Source organism: Leiobunum rupestre, chromosome 11 (genome assembly GCF_980474605.1).
Source record: "Leiobunum rupestre chromosome 11, qqLeiRupe1.1.hap1, whole genome shotgun sequence".
Lineage (NCBI taxonomy): Eukaryota > Metazoa > Arthropoda > Arachnida > Opiliones > Sclerosomatidae > Leiobunum > Leiobunum rupestre.
In genome coordinates, this window is record NC_143394.1 from 18,266,842 (window position 1) to 18,281,343 (window position 14,502).

General features: G+C 34.1%; 2 protein-coding genes across 7 annotated transcripts; one reads left to right on the forward strand and one right to left on the reverse strand.

The window, feature by feature from the left end:
* Positions 1–1,368: 1,368 nt before the first annotated feature.
* On the reverse strand, positions 1,369–14,440 carry Ptpmeg2 (Protein tyrosine phosphatase Meg2). 6 transcript variants are annotated; one of them, XR_016477166.1, is made up of 15 exons: positions 12,893–14,440; positions 12,318–12,818; positions 11,987–12,130; positions 11,741–11,830; positions 11,548–11,672; positions 11,368–11,473; positions 11,175–11,285; positions 9,827–10,204; positions 9,529–9,761; positions 9,306–9,466; positions 9,016–9,245; positions 8,741–8,948; positions 8,121–8,356; positions 2,181–2,356; positions 1,369–1,686 (listed from the first exon to the last, which is right to left on the reverse strand). XR_016477166.1 is itself a non-coding variant. In XM_090162662.1 (14 exons), exons 2-13 carry the CDS (start codon positions 12,366–12,368, stop codon positions 8,130–8,132), a joined length of 2,064 nt encoding a protein of 687 aa, XP_090018788.1. In that variant the 5' UTR covers positions 12,369–12,818; positions 12,893–14,440; the 3' UTR covers positions 5,385–7,651; positions 8,115–8,129. The 6 variants fall into 6 exon arrangements, 4 of the variants coding, with proteins under 4 accessions (XP_090018788.1, XP_090018786.1, XP_090018789.1 ...); XR_016477165.1 differs by having other exon boundaries at positions 8,115–8,356; XM_090162662.1 differs by lacking the exons at positions 1,369–1,686; positions 2,181–2,356 and adding an exon at positions 5,385–7,651 and having other exon boundaries at positions 8,115–8,356.
* Positions 2,781–4,620, forward strand: LOC149921892 (uncharacterized). Its single transcript, XM_090162996.1, has 6 exons — positions 2,781–2,978; positions 3,040–3,462; positions 3,523–3,598; positions 3,656–3,873; positions 3,956–4,008; positions 4,143–4,620. The coding sequence occupies exons 2-6, from the start codon at positions 3,102–3,104 to the stop codon at positions 4,191–4,193; spliced, it is 759 nt and encodes a 252-aa protein (XP_090019122.1). The 5' UTR covers positions 2,781–2,978; positions 3,040–3,101; the 3' UTR covers positions 4,194–4,620.
* Positions 14,441–14,502: the final 62 nt, after the last annotated feature.

The following is a 14,502-nucleotide window of genomic DNA, read 5'->3' on the forward strand; positions in this document are numbered from 1 at the left end:
AATTCTTACCTAAATTCCATTTAAGTATTTACCAAATTTAGATATTTACCCGAATTCAGATATTTACCCAAACTTAAATTTTAAATACTTACTCAAATTTAAATACTTACCCGAATTTAAATTCTTACCTAAATTCCATTTAAGTATTTACCAAATTTAGATATTTACCTGAATTCAATTTAAGTATTTTCCAAATTTAGATATTTACCTGAATTAAAATATTTACCAAAATTTACATACTTACCTGAATTAAAATATTTACACAAATTTACATACTTACCTGAATTAAAATATTTACACAAATTTACATACTTACCTGAATTAAAATATTTACACAAATTTACATACTTACCTGAATTAAAATATTTACACAAATTTACATACTTACCTGAATTAAAATATTTACACAAATTTACATACTTATCTGAATTAAAATATTTACACAAATTTACATACTTACCTGAATTAAAATATTTACAGAAATACATACTTACCAGAATTAAAATATTTACACAAATTTACTTACCTTAATTAAAATATTTACACAAATTTACATACCTGAATTAAAATAGTTACAGAAATTTACATACTTACCTGAATTAAAATAGTTACAGAAATTTACATACTTACCTGAATTAAAATAGTTACAGAAATTTACATACTTACCTGAATTAAAATAGTTACAGAAATTTACATACTTACCTGAATTAAAATAGTTACACAAATTTACATACTTACCTGAATTAAAATAGTTACACAAATTTACATACTTACTTGAATTAAAATATTTACACAAATTTACATACTTACCTGAATTAAAATATTTACACAAATTTACATACTTACCTGAATTAAAATATTTACACCAATTTACATACTTACTTGAATTAAAATATTTACACAAATTTACATACTTACCTTAATTAAAATATTTACACAAATTTACATACTTACCTGAATTCAATTGTGCATTGTTTTAGTACGTCTAACGTACGGTTGTAACTACTTAATTTATAATATTCTTAATAAATTATAATCGGTTGTTTCGTCTCAATTATTTTAATTATAATTAAAATTTTATACCGGGCGGTATAGAACCGGGATAACTCTGAATTGCGGAGATCTATCTTTAAGGGTCATCTCGAGAAATTAATACCACTAGGGACAATTCTTCCGATGAGAGGTATATTTTGGCTTGCCAACTTGTTTTAGAATTAGGGAGTGTCGTAAGAACGTGTTATTTTTTATTTCTAGAGTTATTGCTGACTTCCCCCTTAAAATTATTAAATAAATAGTTTTTTTTTAACTTATCACCTCGTCGGAATAGTTTGATCACCCGCCATATTTAAAAACATCGACAGTAAAATTAAAAATAAAAGAGATATCGGCCAATCAATTGCTGGTTCTATAGAGTAATGGCAGTGCTACGTCACACAACGTCACCCATGCTTTTTCCTATTCATAAAAAATTCGCGCCCACAATGGCGGCCATGGCCAAAGCTAGGGAGTGCTACTACTCTATAGTAATGTATAAAGTCATTTTTTTATTATTTAGAACTCAAGCTAGACGTCACACGTTACCGACGGTAGTAGCTCTTTGAGTCCTGATTGGTTGATATTGGTCGATAGTCTGCCACGGCTGTTTGGCTATTCCTCAGTTACGCGGCCACCTACCCATTTCGAATACTGCGGGAAAACCAATGTGGTAGAATATGAACTAGAGATACCATAGAGATAGAAAATAAATAGAGGTAAGATCACAGCGTTAAGGCACCCCTGTTTTTGACCGGTATAATTAATCCCCCCCCCCCCCGCATGTATGAAAGCGGAGATGGGCAGAATTTGCAACGCCATCTATCCTTTCTTTGTTTACATCAAATGACAGTTGATTTTCCAAAAGGCATAATGTATTTCATTTCACCGCGCGTCGATGGCGCCACGTAATCTGCCCATCTCATGGCTTCCTACATTGGCGAAAAGGTGGTCGGCACTCGCGGTCAACTTCGCCAGATACAATAGTGCCTCTATTTCTTTATATATACAATAACTATATCTATGGATGCTGGCACGTTCATCCCTCCTACTTCGCCTCCCTTCCTATCCTCCTTCGGTAATCTTCCGTCTATTTCTTTTCTATCTCTGGCTACATTCAGTGAAGCTTAACGGTCTTAAAGTCTTACGTTTGCGTTAATTCCGTTGAGACTTTTGCTGAACGCTTTTTTACGATTGTTGTAAATTTTTTTTAATATCGTCTGCTGAGTCGTCCGCAGCTAGCCTTCCCGTGTGCTGTTACGTCACGATTCCGTTAAACAACGAAGAATTTGTTGAGCTAACGTTGCCAACGTGACGTCAAAACCTGAAATTACAAAAACAGTTCAGTGAAAAAAAGTTGTCGTACGGCTGCGTTCAACAACTATCAACGGAGAAAAACCGTTGAGTTCTTTTAATCAACGCTACGTCACAAAAATCTAAAAGTTGTTGTACGATTTATAGTTCGCTGACTCATAGACTAATTAGTCTATGGCTGACTTAACGAACAAAATATCGTCTGCTACCCCTCCTTTAACTTTGCCGAATGACGTCACGACACCGATGAGCAACGGAAAAACCTGCTCCTCCGACCGCTGACTTCGTTTAGCAACATGACGTAAAAACCGGAAGTTAAAAAAAACGTACAGTAAGCTCAACGCTCAGCGCTGAGTCCCGCTGAACGTAGCCGTAGCCAAAATGACTCTAACCATAGAGACTTATTCTAATGTCTATGACTCTAACCGTCTGACGTATGTGATTACGTATTTAACAGTAGACCAATAAAATAGCTATAATTTTTCATAGCTTTAGCTCCGCTGGCAAATGTGAAAAATCCAAATGTCAAAAATGAGAAGCATTCGCTGGATTTAATCTCTCGGGTTTTGGGTTATGATATAACATTAAATGAAACCGTTATTAATTCTAATAAAACAGGACAAGAAATACAGGTATTAGCTGTAGAACTTAATGTTTAATAGTAAAAATTAATTTTATTCTTAAAACCCACAGAACAAACCAAATAACAAGCCAAGAAAACTGAACAGTTAATATTAAATTAATTGGATTTCAAAATGGGATCAACGAATGGGGTATCTAGAGGACAACTACGACCATACCTTAGTGGCCGAACCCCACCATTCTTGCTTATCGGGCTATTAGTGGTCATGGGAATTCTCGGCTTTAGTTATTGGAGTCTAAACACGCAATACAATGAACTCCAAACAGAGTTACAAAAACTTGAAGAACGTCTCAGAATATACGCTGAAAAACGGGAATCCGTTGAAAAACAAAACAGTGCCTTACAGATACAACTGCAAACAAGTCAAAATGAAGAAGGAAAATATAAAATTGCCCTAGACCAAAAGCAAATAGAAGTTAACAAATTAGCTGAAGAAATACGACAAGGGGAATTAGAAATGGACAAATTAAATGGTAAATTTTACGCTTTAACAAGCATAAACTTTAATTTTAAATTGTTTTTTTTTGTTAAAGATAAAGTGAATATCTTAATGGCAGAGAAAAGTGAAAACGAAATTAAATTGGAAGAAATAAAGCGTAACATTCCACCGTAAGAAATTAAATCAAGTAGAATTATCTTTAAATGTAATTATATTGCTTCGTTTAGAAAAGCCACTAATGAAAAAGTAGAAGTTCCTAAAAAGAGTATTAATTTAAGTCCTGAAAAAAATGATGTAAAAGATGATACGACAATATCTCAGAGTAAACAGATAAAAGAACTGAAAAATCAAAATAACTCTGCGAGAGTTGATGCTTCAGCTGATCCAGATGTTGGGCCCCCGCCTGAAAATCGAGATACTAGAGATCTGAAAACAACGACCAAAAGTAAAATAAGGCTTCTACAGGAGGTTTTTTGTCTTCCTCCATTCCTTAAACGTTTATTACATTTTATTTCTCAACTTCATAGTGCCAATTCTCTTACGATTAAATACTGAGTGGAATGAAAGTGCAAGCAAAGTGGTTGGTACTACTTTTAACTCTGGATAAGGTTACTTATAATAATATCTTTTTTAAATATATTTTTCAGATGGTTGGTAATACTTTTAATTCTGGATAAGGTTACTTACGATATTTTTTTTAAATATATTTTGCAGAATCTATCAGATAAGAATGAAAATCCAGAAATTACAAACAATAATATTTAGTGTGTCACAAACTCATTCCTGACAACATTTGATAAGAAAACTAGTGAAATTCGCTCAAATATGTTGTTGATACCATTACCAATACATCCATTTGTATGTGTATACAATGGCACAAGTTTCAAACCCTCCTGCATCTGCCATTATTATTATTGTTGATTTATTCTGTTACTCGCTGCATATATTTGTGCCAAAACATTTAAAATTTTGTTTTGGGATGCAAGTTTATGTTATTTAAATATTACAATATATTTATTTAAAATATCTATCATTAGTTTCGCGTGATGTTCCTTAAAGATATTTTTTGTGAAAAAAAGGGGGATGGTTATTTATTTTAGTTGTGTTAAATTATCAATATTATCTTTATATTTTAGGAGGAAAGGTTTTTTTTGTATTGTAGAAAAAATTAAAATGGTTTTACTCCAGTTTATTGTCTTGATAGTTCAATTTTTGGGTCATAAAATAATTTGGCTAAAACTCAACTAGCATAGCCAGAAATTCATTCAGTGGAGTCAGAGGGGATGAAACTGAAACTCTTCACACAACGCCACTGCCAACTGTTTTGAACTAAGGGAACAATTTGTTTATAAAGAAAACATCTAGATGAAAAATAACCACTTACGAGGAGTGTACCCGAGGTGTAAATCACCGATTTTGATGAAACTGGGGGGGGGGGAATGGGGGTGGTATGTAGACCTTGGGGTAACATAAATTTTCACCAAGGGAAAAGTTACGCTGGGCTTCCGTTTTGCTATGGCAAGCGAAAATGTTTTTGACAACTTAAAATGAAGTGAAAATTTTTGAAAACCCAAATTTAAAATTTAACTAAAATGCTAAATTTTAACAATTTTGGGTGAAATCCATCAAGTAGCCCCCTGTGAAACCGAGAAAATCCCATGCTTTTTTTAAATGTAGATTTTTTCATTTTATGTTGTCAAAAACGTTTTCGGTTGCCGTAGCAAAACGGAAGCCCAGCGTAACTTTTCCCTCTGTGAAAATTCATGTTATCCCAAGGTCTACATACCCCGGAGTTTCATCAAAATCGGTGATTTACACCTCGGGTACACTCCTCGTTAGTGTAACTTTGTTTTCATTAGTTGATGTAGGAAACTTCTAATTACTCTAAGAATAATTTTAAATTCAAGCCAAGATTAACTTGCATTCACAAGTTTATTTACAAATTACAATTACACAAATATTTCTTGTTAAGATTTTCTTAAACACATTTTTACCCAAGATTTCCTCGCAGTTGAAAGATGAAAAAGTTAAATTTTTTTCATAAGACAAAAAAGCATTAATTTTCTTCAATGCTTATGTTCACTTATTTCGCCATGGAAACAATACAAAAATATAAAAATACACTTTTTCACTTGAGAGACGAAAGCATTTAAATATGCACTAACCAAAGGAACATTTTCAAAAAATAAATAATTTGATTTCATTAATTTCTAACACCAAAATAATGGAAAAAATTAAAAAAGCAATGAGTTGTGTGACTAGCAGTTATGATGGCAATTTCTCTTTGGCGATTAAAAACTAAGCTAAGAAGAAACAATGCGTGTATTAATTTTTGGAGTTATGAAAATTAAAGAAAGGAACCGAACACTGTTTTTAGTATCGGAATGTTACGTTGTCTCAAAAGCATAATGAAATACTTTTTCAAAAACAAATAAAACATCAGATTTAAACAATAAATTTTCTACTCATCAGTCATAACCTTACAAAAAGCACTGATAAAAGCCAAATTTTATGTTTTCCGATGGATTAAAGTGTAAAGGAAAATATTTTTTTGGGCAAAAGGCATTTAAAAATATTAATGTAAAATAAATCATTTGAATAGAATTTCATTTGACATTCTTGCAGGTACCCCTCCCAAATTTCAGATATAATTTTTCATGGTTAATTTTTGGTTGAAAATATTATAAAACTATTTTAAAAATTACATTTTTTCAGACACGAGGTACGCTAGTTTTCCAAAAAATCAGCCTACAATAAAATTTGCTCTTTACATTAAAGGTTTGATTTGTATAGGAATCCAAACGGGCAATAACAGCATATAAAAACAAAGCTATGAATTTAAATGGTATTAAATATGGTTTGGGAAATTTTTGACATGCATTAAGTTAACATTTCCAATCAAACCTTATGATTATGTTTATCTATTGCACAAACTACACATGATACTTCTTTGTTTATATGTTTTTTTTAAAGAGGTACGAAGCTTTTAATAAGACCTCTAATTTCCGTGCAGTAATTAAAGCCGGGGTTTCTATTAAAACAAATTTATATTAAACTGACAATGTTTTTACTCATTTCAAGCATTTGCCATAGCTACTGACTATCTTTCTCATTCGCTATTAAGTCAATTTTCCAAGATCTTGAATGGCAGAGCAATATCATGCAATATCATGCAATATACTATTTTCAAGTCATTTAGGCCAATTTTAAAGAAATCAGTTTACTGTTAGTAAAGAAATTTTTACTTATAAAATTAAATTAAATAATCTACGCAACCAACCATAGTCGCCTTGTCTTGTTTGGAAATGCTTTTATGATTGAGAATAACTTTTTATCACTGAAATAATCTGACAATTCTCTTAAACTGTGGTTACCGTATATAGAAGTATTCTAATTGAGTGGGGTGGCAAGCCAAGCACTTCGACTCAAGGTCCATTGTGCTAAAGAAAAAACCAGCTAAGGGTGATGCATTCGAAAGAGTACAAGCTCTGTATTTATGTTTAAAGTGTTTGGATATATATCAAATAGCTAATGGGAGTGTGCAAGTGGAATAAGTTAGTAATGGTTAGAAAAAAAAACAGATTCACTTTCTATCAAAGGACGTTAAGACCACAGACCTACTCTGTAGTTTGTACTTTAGATGATATACCAATACGTAAATTCATAATAGGCATTTACGCAATATTACAGCACATTTTTTTAAATTGTCCGCTAAGAGCAGGAAGCTTTTCCCAGTTTTGAAATATAAAATAATTTTTTTGCCATATTTTTGGCAATTAAGAGTCCCTGAATATTGGCAAAAAAAATACTGTGCACGAAGTTTTGCCAAATACTCGATACATTCACATACGAACAAAAGATACTTAACAAAAAGTAAAATGGGGATAATATAACAGTACTGTAGTTCTCTTAGGACAAGCCCATGCTTCCCTAGTTTGTGGAAGTACAGTATTCTCATTCAAACAAAGGTTGGCAAACAAGACACTGGCTCCACATTCATTCCAGTCCTCATAGAACCTTTTGTCAATTTTGGCCCCTTGGTTCATACAAGCATAATGTATTCCCAGAAATTGACAATACTCGTGAATGTTACAGCAAAGCATTTGCTGGTACAAGGAGCCTCACAGCACCCTATATATTATGGCATCAATCATTCCCCGCAACAAATTAACACTTTTTAAAGTATTCTGGGTTAGTACACCGGCGTAAAAATAATGAAAACCCTAAAACTAAAGTAAACTCAAATATACAAAATTGTTTATGGTTATTGGTATATAATTTAGACAAAATGGATTAAAATCCACTGAAATCAATTAAATGTATTTTACAATTTCCCTTTATTGAAATAACTGCCATGATAGTGATATAATTTAAAGGACTTAAACATAGTCCCTGCTTTAAGTAGGCAAAACTAATATAACTTGAGTAAGTAGCAGTAATATGTATAAATAATATATACCAACCATTTCAAAGGGTGAGAAGGGATAAAACTCATCATACAATTTTTTCCTAATTGAGCCTATTAGACTAGTGAGGGCTTCGAATGCTGTAAATTAGCATTCAAAAGGGCACGATTACTCAGTGACGAATAACAAAATTATAACTATATTATAATAATAATAATAATTGTAGTACTATTTAAAAACATTTTCACAACAAAATAAGAGGTCAAAGAAAGTCTGGTACCTTCACCTTTGTTATTCACTCAGATTCTGTATCACTTTCATTAAATCCGGACAAATCTACATCCTGCAGAAGCCCTCGACTCAGAGCATACTCCAACAGTGCCAAATGGCAGAAGACATACTGATCTGGCATCTGGATACTGAAGGCACGTTGTCCTCGAATGCGTTCAACAGTTCGACGAACATTGATTCGTCCACAATCTTCCAGGCGTCTTATACAAATATCAAGTGTTATAAAAGTCCCTGAAATATGAATTAATTTTATCTTTAATGTATTGCGTTTTAAATATTCAAAATACTTAATCAAACTATAGTGCTCTAATTTTGAAGCTGCGGCATTCTAATCGATCAAGATATGTCATTTAATCATACTAATTTATCAAGCTATGATGTAGTAATAGGTCAAACTATGGCAAAACAATAAGTCAAACCATTATGGCATACTATTTGGTCAACGTGTGGCATACTAATTGATCAAATGTAGTGTACTAACTTGTCAAAGTGTGGAATTATTCTTACCATTCAAAGTATATAATAATATTACCATAAACAGATTAAGAACATAAGCCTTCATTATTGGCATCAGTTTGATACAATCAATAATCTCATTCATACAAAAATACAAACCTGTTCTTCCAATTCCTGCACTGCAATGAACTACAATTGGAGGTCCTAAAGGATGGCCTTGCCATTTTGTACTGAGACTTTGCACAGCTTTGGCTTGCTTATCTCTTACTTTGGTTCGGAAATCTAGCATTGCAAGAGCTGAATGTGGTACCCCAAAGTCGGGCCAACTTGTAAATTGCATGTGGTTCACTTCCCGAATTTCTCCACTCTGAAAAAATAAGTTGAAATTTTATAAAACTGTCAAAAGATTAGTAAGCTAAATCTTCCTAACTTACGAAGGAATTTTTGATTTTTAAAACAGTTAAAATATAATCATTCTGCTGCTCCACTCCTTTGTTCGCAATCTGGAAGACGCCGTATAACTCTTCAGCACCTTCATCTTTCGGCCAGTATTGACCACACTTATGGCGACTACGTTCCATAGTTCTAGTTGTCATCACAATAATTTGTGAATGCTGTTCCCAAATCATCCGCCAGAAATCTTCATAAGTCTTTGGTAGTGGACCTACAATATAAAATGATATTATAGTTACAGCTAAATAACCATGTTACCCAAATTTTTTACCTTGCGTAGATATAAAAGCGTTCTTTTGCTTGTATCCATCAACAAAATTTGCATTGATATAATCCGTATCGGGCTCAGACTGCTGAAGTCCGACTTTAACACGGGTATGGTCATAGCAGAGAACATCCGTATAACGGTTTTTACTTTGGTTACTTTTTAATCTATGTATACGATATGATATGTAAATGTTATTTTATTTCAAGTAGTTTAAATACAAAATTACCTAGAAGCGTCAAAAGTGCCATCTGGGGGAGTACCCTTAATTTTAGCATAATCTTCAAATAGACCCTTTCGACCAGTATTCTTCAGATGAACTATAAATTCCTCTAATGACATGCCACCATCTGCTTCGGTGTGAAGTGATTCTGCCCAAGTTGAAGATCCAGAAGTTTTCCCATCATCTGGAAGCTCCAAGGATGAAGAATCAGGTGAGATTGGATTTCCTTCTCCAGTATTCTAAAAACCAGCAACTTTTCCAATTAATTACATTGAAAAAAAAAAGACTAAATGCACAAACACACATTTTCTTCAATTTTATCTTTCTTGTCTTTTATAACTTCCACTTCCTTCTCACGATCTTCGAAATTCTGCTTTTCATGTAAAGAAAATTGAAGTTCAGATTCGTCAGTTTCTGTTTCACTCAAAAGTTTTGATAATCCGTTTGACAACTGGGGAACAAGTCCATCTTTGCCCGCTTCCGCTTCCGAGCCCAGGGTAGAGGATGTTGTTGTTAAAGGCAAAGGAGATAGATCACACAAATCCCCGTAGCGATTAGCAGTGGACTTCAAACAATGAATAAGCCAAGCTTTATGGTCAACTTCTAAAAGACCACCTAACTCTCTCGGTAATGCAGCTGTAGATATATGAGAGGCCAATTGTGGTATGCTCACCATATAAACCTGCGCAATGTTTAAAAACAAATAAATTCAAAACACATACAATTATATATTACAACATTGTTTAAGTTATTCGTAAAGGCCCGTACACAATTTAAAATTTGCAAAGCCCCTGCGGAACAGCAGCCCAAACATATTTAGCAAATGCTATGAATTATTAGCCGAAACATTTTTCCAAAAATCAGTGGCATAAAAAAAGTCCTCGTAGTGTGATAAAACAAGAGCCTTGAAATTTTTACAAGGACGCAACATGTCTAAGATTTTTCACTGACCAAACATATTTAACTCTTATTACTTATGATGTACGGACTTTTACAAAAATCTAATTCTTAAAAACATTTCAGTACAACAATTCCCAGTAAACCAATTTCAAAGATATTCAAAAGCAAATATGAAAAAGAGGCTCAAAGAAGGGAAGGCAGTAAAGAAATTAAAGTTAATGTGCTAAAAGGGGTACTATGACTCTAAATGAAAGAAATGGGAGATCAAAAATATGACAGAAACAAAATCACTACCTTCTCCTCAGCAGTCCTCTTTAGTAAGCATGAGAAAAATGAAAGCTCAGAAAAATGGTGTTCAGGAAGGTGGGAAGAGAGTGAATGGTCAATTTCTCAGGCAAAAAAGCACGTAAGCAGAGGGAGGGTAAAAGCTCGCTTTTCACGACCTTAGAGACTATTTTCATTCATTTAATGATTTGAAATTTAATATTACACCAAACAAACAAATTAAATGGGTTATTTATGAGATTTGGTAACAATTTTATAGATTTTATATTCAAATTACAAAATCTCATGAAAACCACAGTTTTGCGTTGATTTCCATTTAACTATTGTGTACTGTAATATTCGATGACCAAAAAATTTTATTTAAAAACTTAAGTCCTATGCGTAATAACTTGTGAAGATAATATTCCCTACAATTGTTTGTATGTGAAACAACCATGATTTATTTTTAAAACAAAAACAAGACTTACGCGATCTCTTAATTTTTCTCTAACAAAAAGTCTCAGAATTTTGAATGGGGCTTTGAACCATAGCGGTGCTGATACTATTAGAACTTTCTTAAGCCTAGCTGGATACCCTCCCTAGAAAAAACAAGCAAATTTAAAAAGTAAACAAAACAAGTCACGCGCATATTACACTGACTACTAAAGCAACTGTGCTTACTTTTAACAGGCTAAGTATCTTTTGACTAAGCTCATAGTCAAAATTGGCATATTTAGATCTGGTCATGTTGTATATAAAGACAACACCGCATCGCTGTGTTTCCAAGCTTTCAATGTAAAGTACAAAGTAAAATAAAATTAACGTGTATAAATAACAACCATTCAGCCTATATCAATGTACCTTTCCAAGGCTACATCTAATTGGTAAACGACACCCTGTAAAGTGGACTGGTGAGTTGTTTCTAATGGAAAATGCTTATAAGCAGTAAAAACGGCAATAGCAGCTCCCGAACCATCCCTAGTGGGCTAAATAACAATAAACTGTTACAATAGTTATTTTAATAAAATTTTTATATTTATAAAAAAAAACTAACAAGAATTGAAAACTTTCCAGTGTCCAGTTCAGATTTTAATGGATCCACTGTTGGATCAAACCTAACTAAGCATTCACGTCTTCTTGTAATCTGTTAGAATAGCGTTCCTTTTTAAATTTTAGACACAGAATTGTAAGTTCTACCCTAAGCACTTAAATGTTTATAATTTCTAAGGATAATATCTACCAGGCACAAGCGCGCATTAAAAACTACTTAAAATGACTAAAAGGGGCAAGAGAGGCTAACCTCGTGAGATTCATATAGGTTGAGTGCTCGACGAATATCAAATTTTCTAGCCATCATGAACTTGACAGCTGTATTCCATGCTAATGGGCCAGCACTGTGACAACGGCGTAGTTCGTTGACAATGGATATGTACTCCTTGACAGACTAGCCAATATGAACAATATTTAAGCAAATAGTACAGTGCTCCTACAAAACTACACAGATAAACCCGAATAGGCCTATTCATCTTCAATATAAAGGCATTGGTGCGAAACCAACAACAATAGCCATTAGCGTTATAGAATAACTAGGAAATAGTGAAACGAACAAACAAAAAACATTTAAAACTTACCTGTTCTTCTTCGGGAGTCAGAGACGCGGTCATAGTCGGGTCATGATCCATGGGAAAAGTTCAAACTCATCTCATGTTCTCAATCCAACTAGATTTTTTTTCGTAAACCTAAGCCTCGGTTATCAATTTTCACGAAGCCTTTTACATATACCAATTATCTATAAATTCTTTGTACATTTTCTTAAATAACGTAACTAAACCTACTCGGAAATACTAAATATTTGTAAAATTAGAAAAGATTTTTATTAACTTTCATTGTGAATTTCATTCACAAAACGACGGCTAGAAGTCAATCAATCAACTTGACAGTCTTCGCTTATTCCTTAGACCGTCTCACCAGTCACCAGGCTCACCTGCAGACCTGCTTTGTCCTTCCCATAGAGGCAATAATGTCCTTCCCATAGAGGCAATAATATCCTTCCCCACAGTGACTTCCCCCTGGAAAGTGGAAACCGTGCGACTGCGGGTTCCCTGGAAAGCCGCTTCCCTTTCTGCTTCTTTCTGGAGAAAACATTTGGGTTGGGCTCTCCGTGTCATGAGTAACGATCTTTTTTCCTGGTAGATCAAATACGTACTTTGTCTTCATTTTCCCCATATTACATAATTGAGGAAACATTTACATATCTTCCTAAGTTCCTAATGAAATACAAAACACCCCCTACTTATGCCAAATAAATGTAATTGAAGAAGGACGCTGTAGGTTATTAAGCACTTTCATAAGTCAATAGTTTTTATTTTTTTAGGTATGACATCCTCCTACACACCAGGCCCAAACTTTCTTTATTATGGGCGTGTCAAAATTCCTCAAAGTTCTGACGTTTTTCCAATCGTGCAATGTACGTCATAGCTTTAATTTTAATCGAGAAAATATGACAGACTGAGATTCAAGTCTTGCGAAATTAGACGTTTACTTTTAATAGCCTAGATGGATACTTCAGAATCTCTCGTAAGAGATATTTTATAAACGGTGTTGTTTTATATCAAGTGCAGTTACGTGGGTCTTGCCCTACCTTTGTCACTAGGTCCAATTTCTTTAAAGGGGATTATGTGTCATTTATCACCTTTCTTTCCTCTGTTGACTGGTCACTATAGTCTTGCAATCTACCAACATCTCAGAGTCCTGGTCTGCTTTTCATGAAATATTATCTGCCGTTATTGCCCGTTTTATTCCTCTCAGTAAACCTCATTCAGCACCTCGGCCAAACCCTCGTACAATACGTAGCAGATAATTTAAGGCTGCTGCCTGGTCTCGGTTCCTATGGGCTAAAAAGCGTCTTACTTCTCCTAGTGTTTTAGACACCCTTCATAACCTATACCGTACTGCTCGTAATGCTTTTACATCGCATGTTCGAAACGCTCGTCGTAAATATGAGGCAGGTTTAACCAATCTTATTCGTGATAACCCCAAGTCCTTCTGGACCCACATTAACAAATTCCGCTCCTCTCGTGTACCCATCTCCGAGCTTAAGAAGCCAGATGGTTCTATAACTACTACTTTAGCTGAAGCAGCTTCAGTGTTTAATGCTTTTTTTGCCTCCACTGTTAGAATCAGTAACCCTTTAGCTCCGCCACTAGCTCATTGTGCTAATGTTAATGTGCAATCTCCAACTCTTTCTAAATTATCGTGTGAACCTGCTGATATTGTCATCTTATTGGGTAAATTAAATGCTTCTAAATCCCCAGGTCCCGACGGTCTTCACCCTCATTTAATTAAATATCTAGCAAATGCCCTATCCCTCCCACTGTATCTCCTTATTTCTTGTTCTTTTACTCTCTGTGAGCTCCCCCCTTCCTGGAAGGACGCTCATATTACCCCCATTCACAAAAAAGGTCCTCGAAGCGACAAATCTACCTACCGACCGATTAGTAATTTAAATCAGGCCCCTAAACTATGCGAAATCATTGCCAACGACCAAATTACAGCCTTCTTACATATGCCCTAGCACCAATTTTTTTCTCCTTCTCAGCATGGTTTTCTTTCCAAACGTTCGTGTCTTACTAACTTGCTCCAGGCTACGAACGCTTGGTCAAAGTGGCTCGATGAGGGCTACAATGTGGATGTAATTTACTTGGACTTTTCCAAGGCCTTCGATTCCATCCCACATTCTATTCTTCTTGAGTCACTCCGCTGCGCCGGTATTGCTGGGGATGCGCTACGGTGGCTTGAGAGTTACTTAAAGGAAAA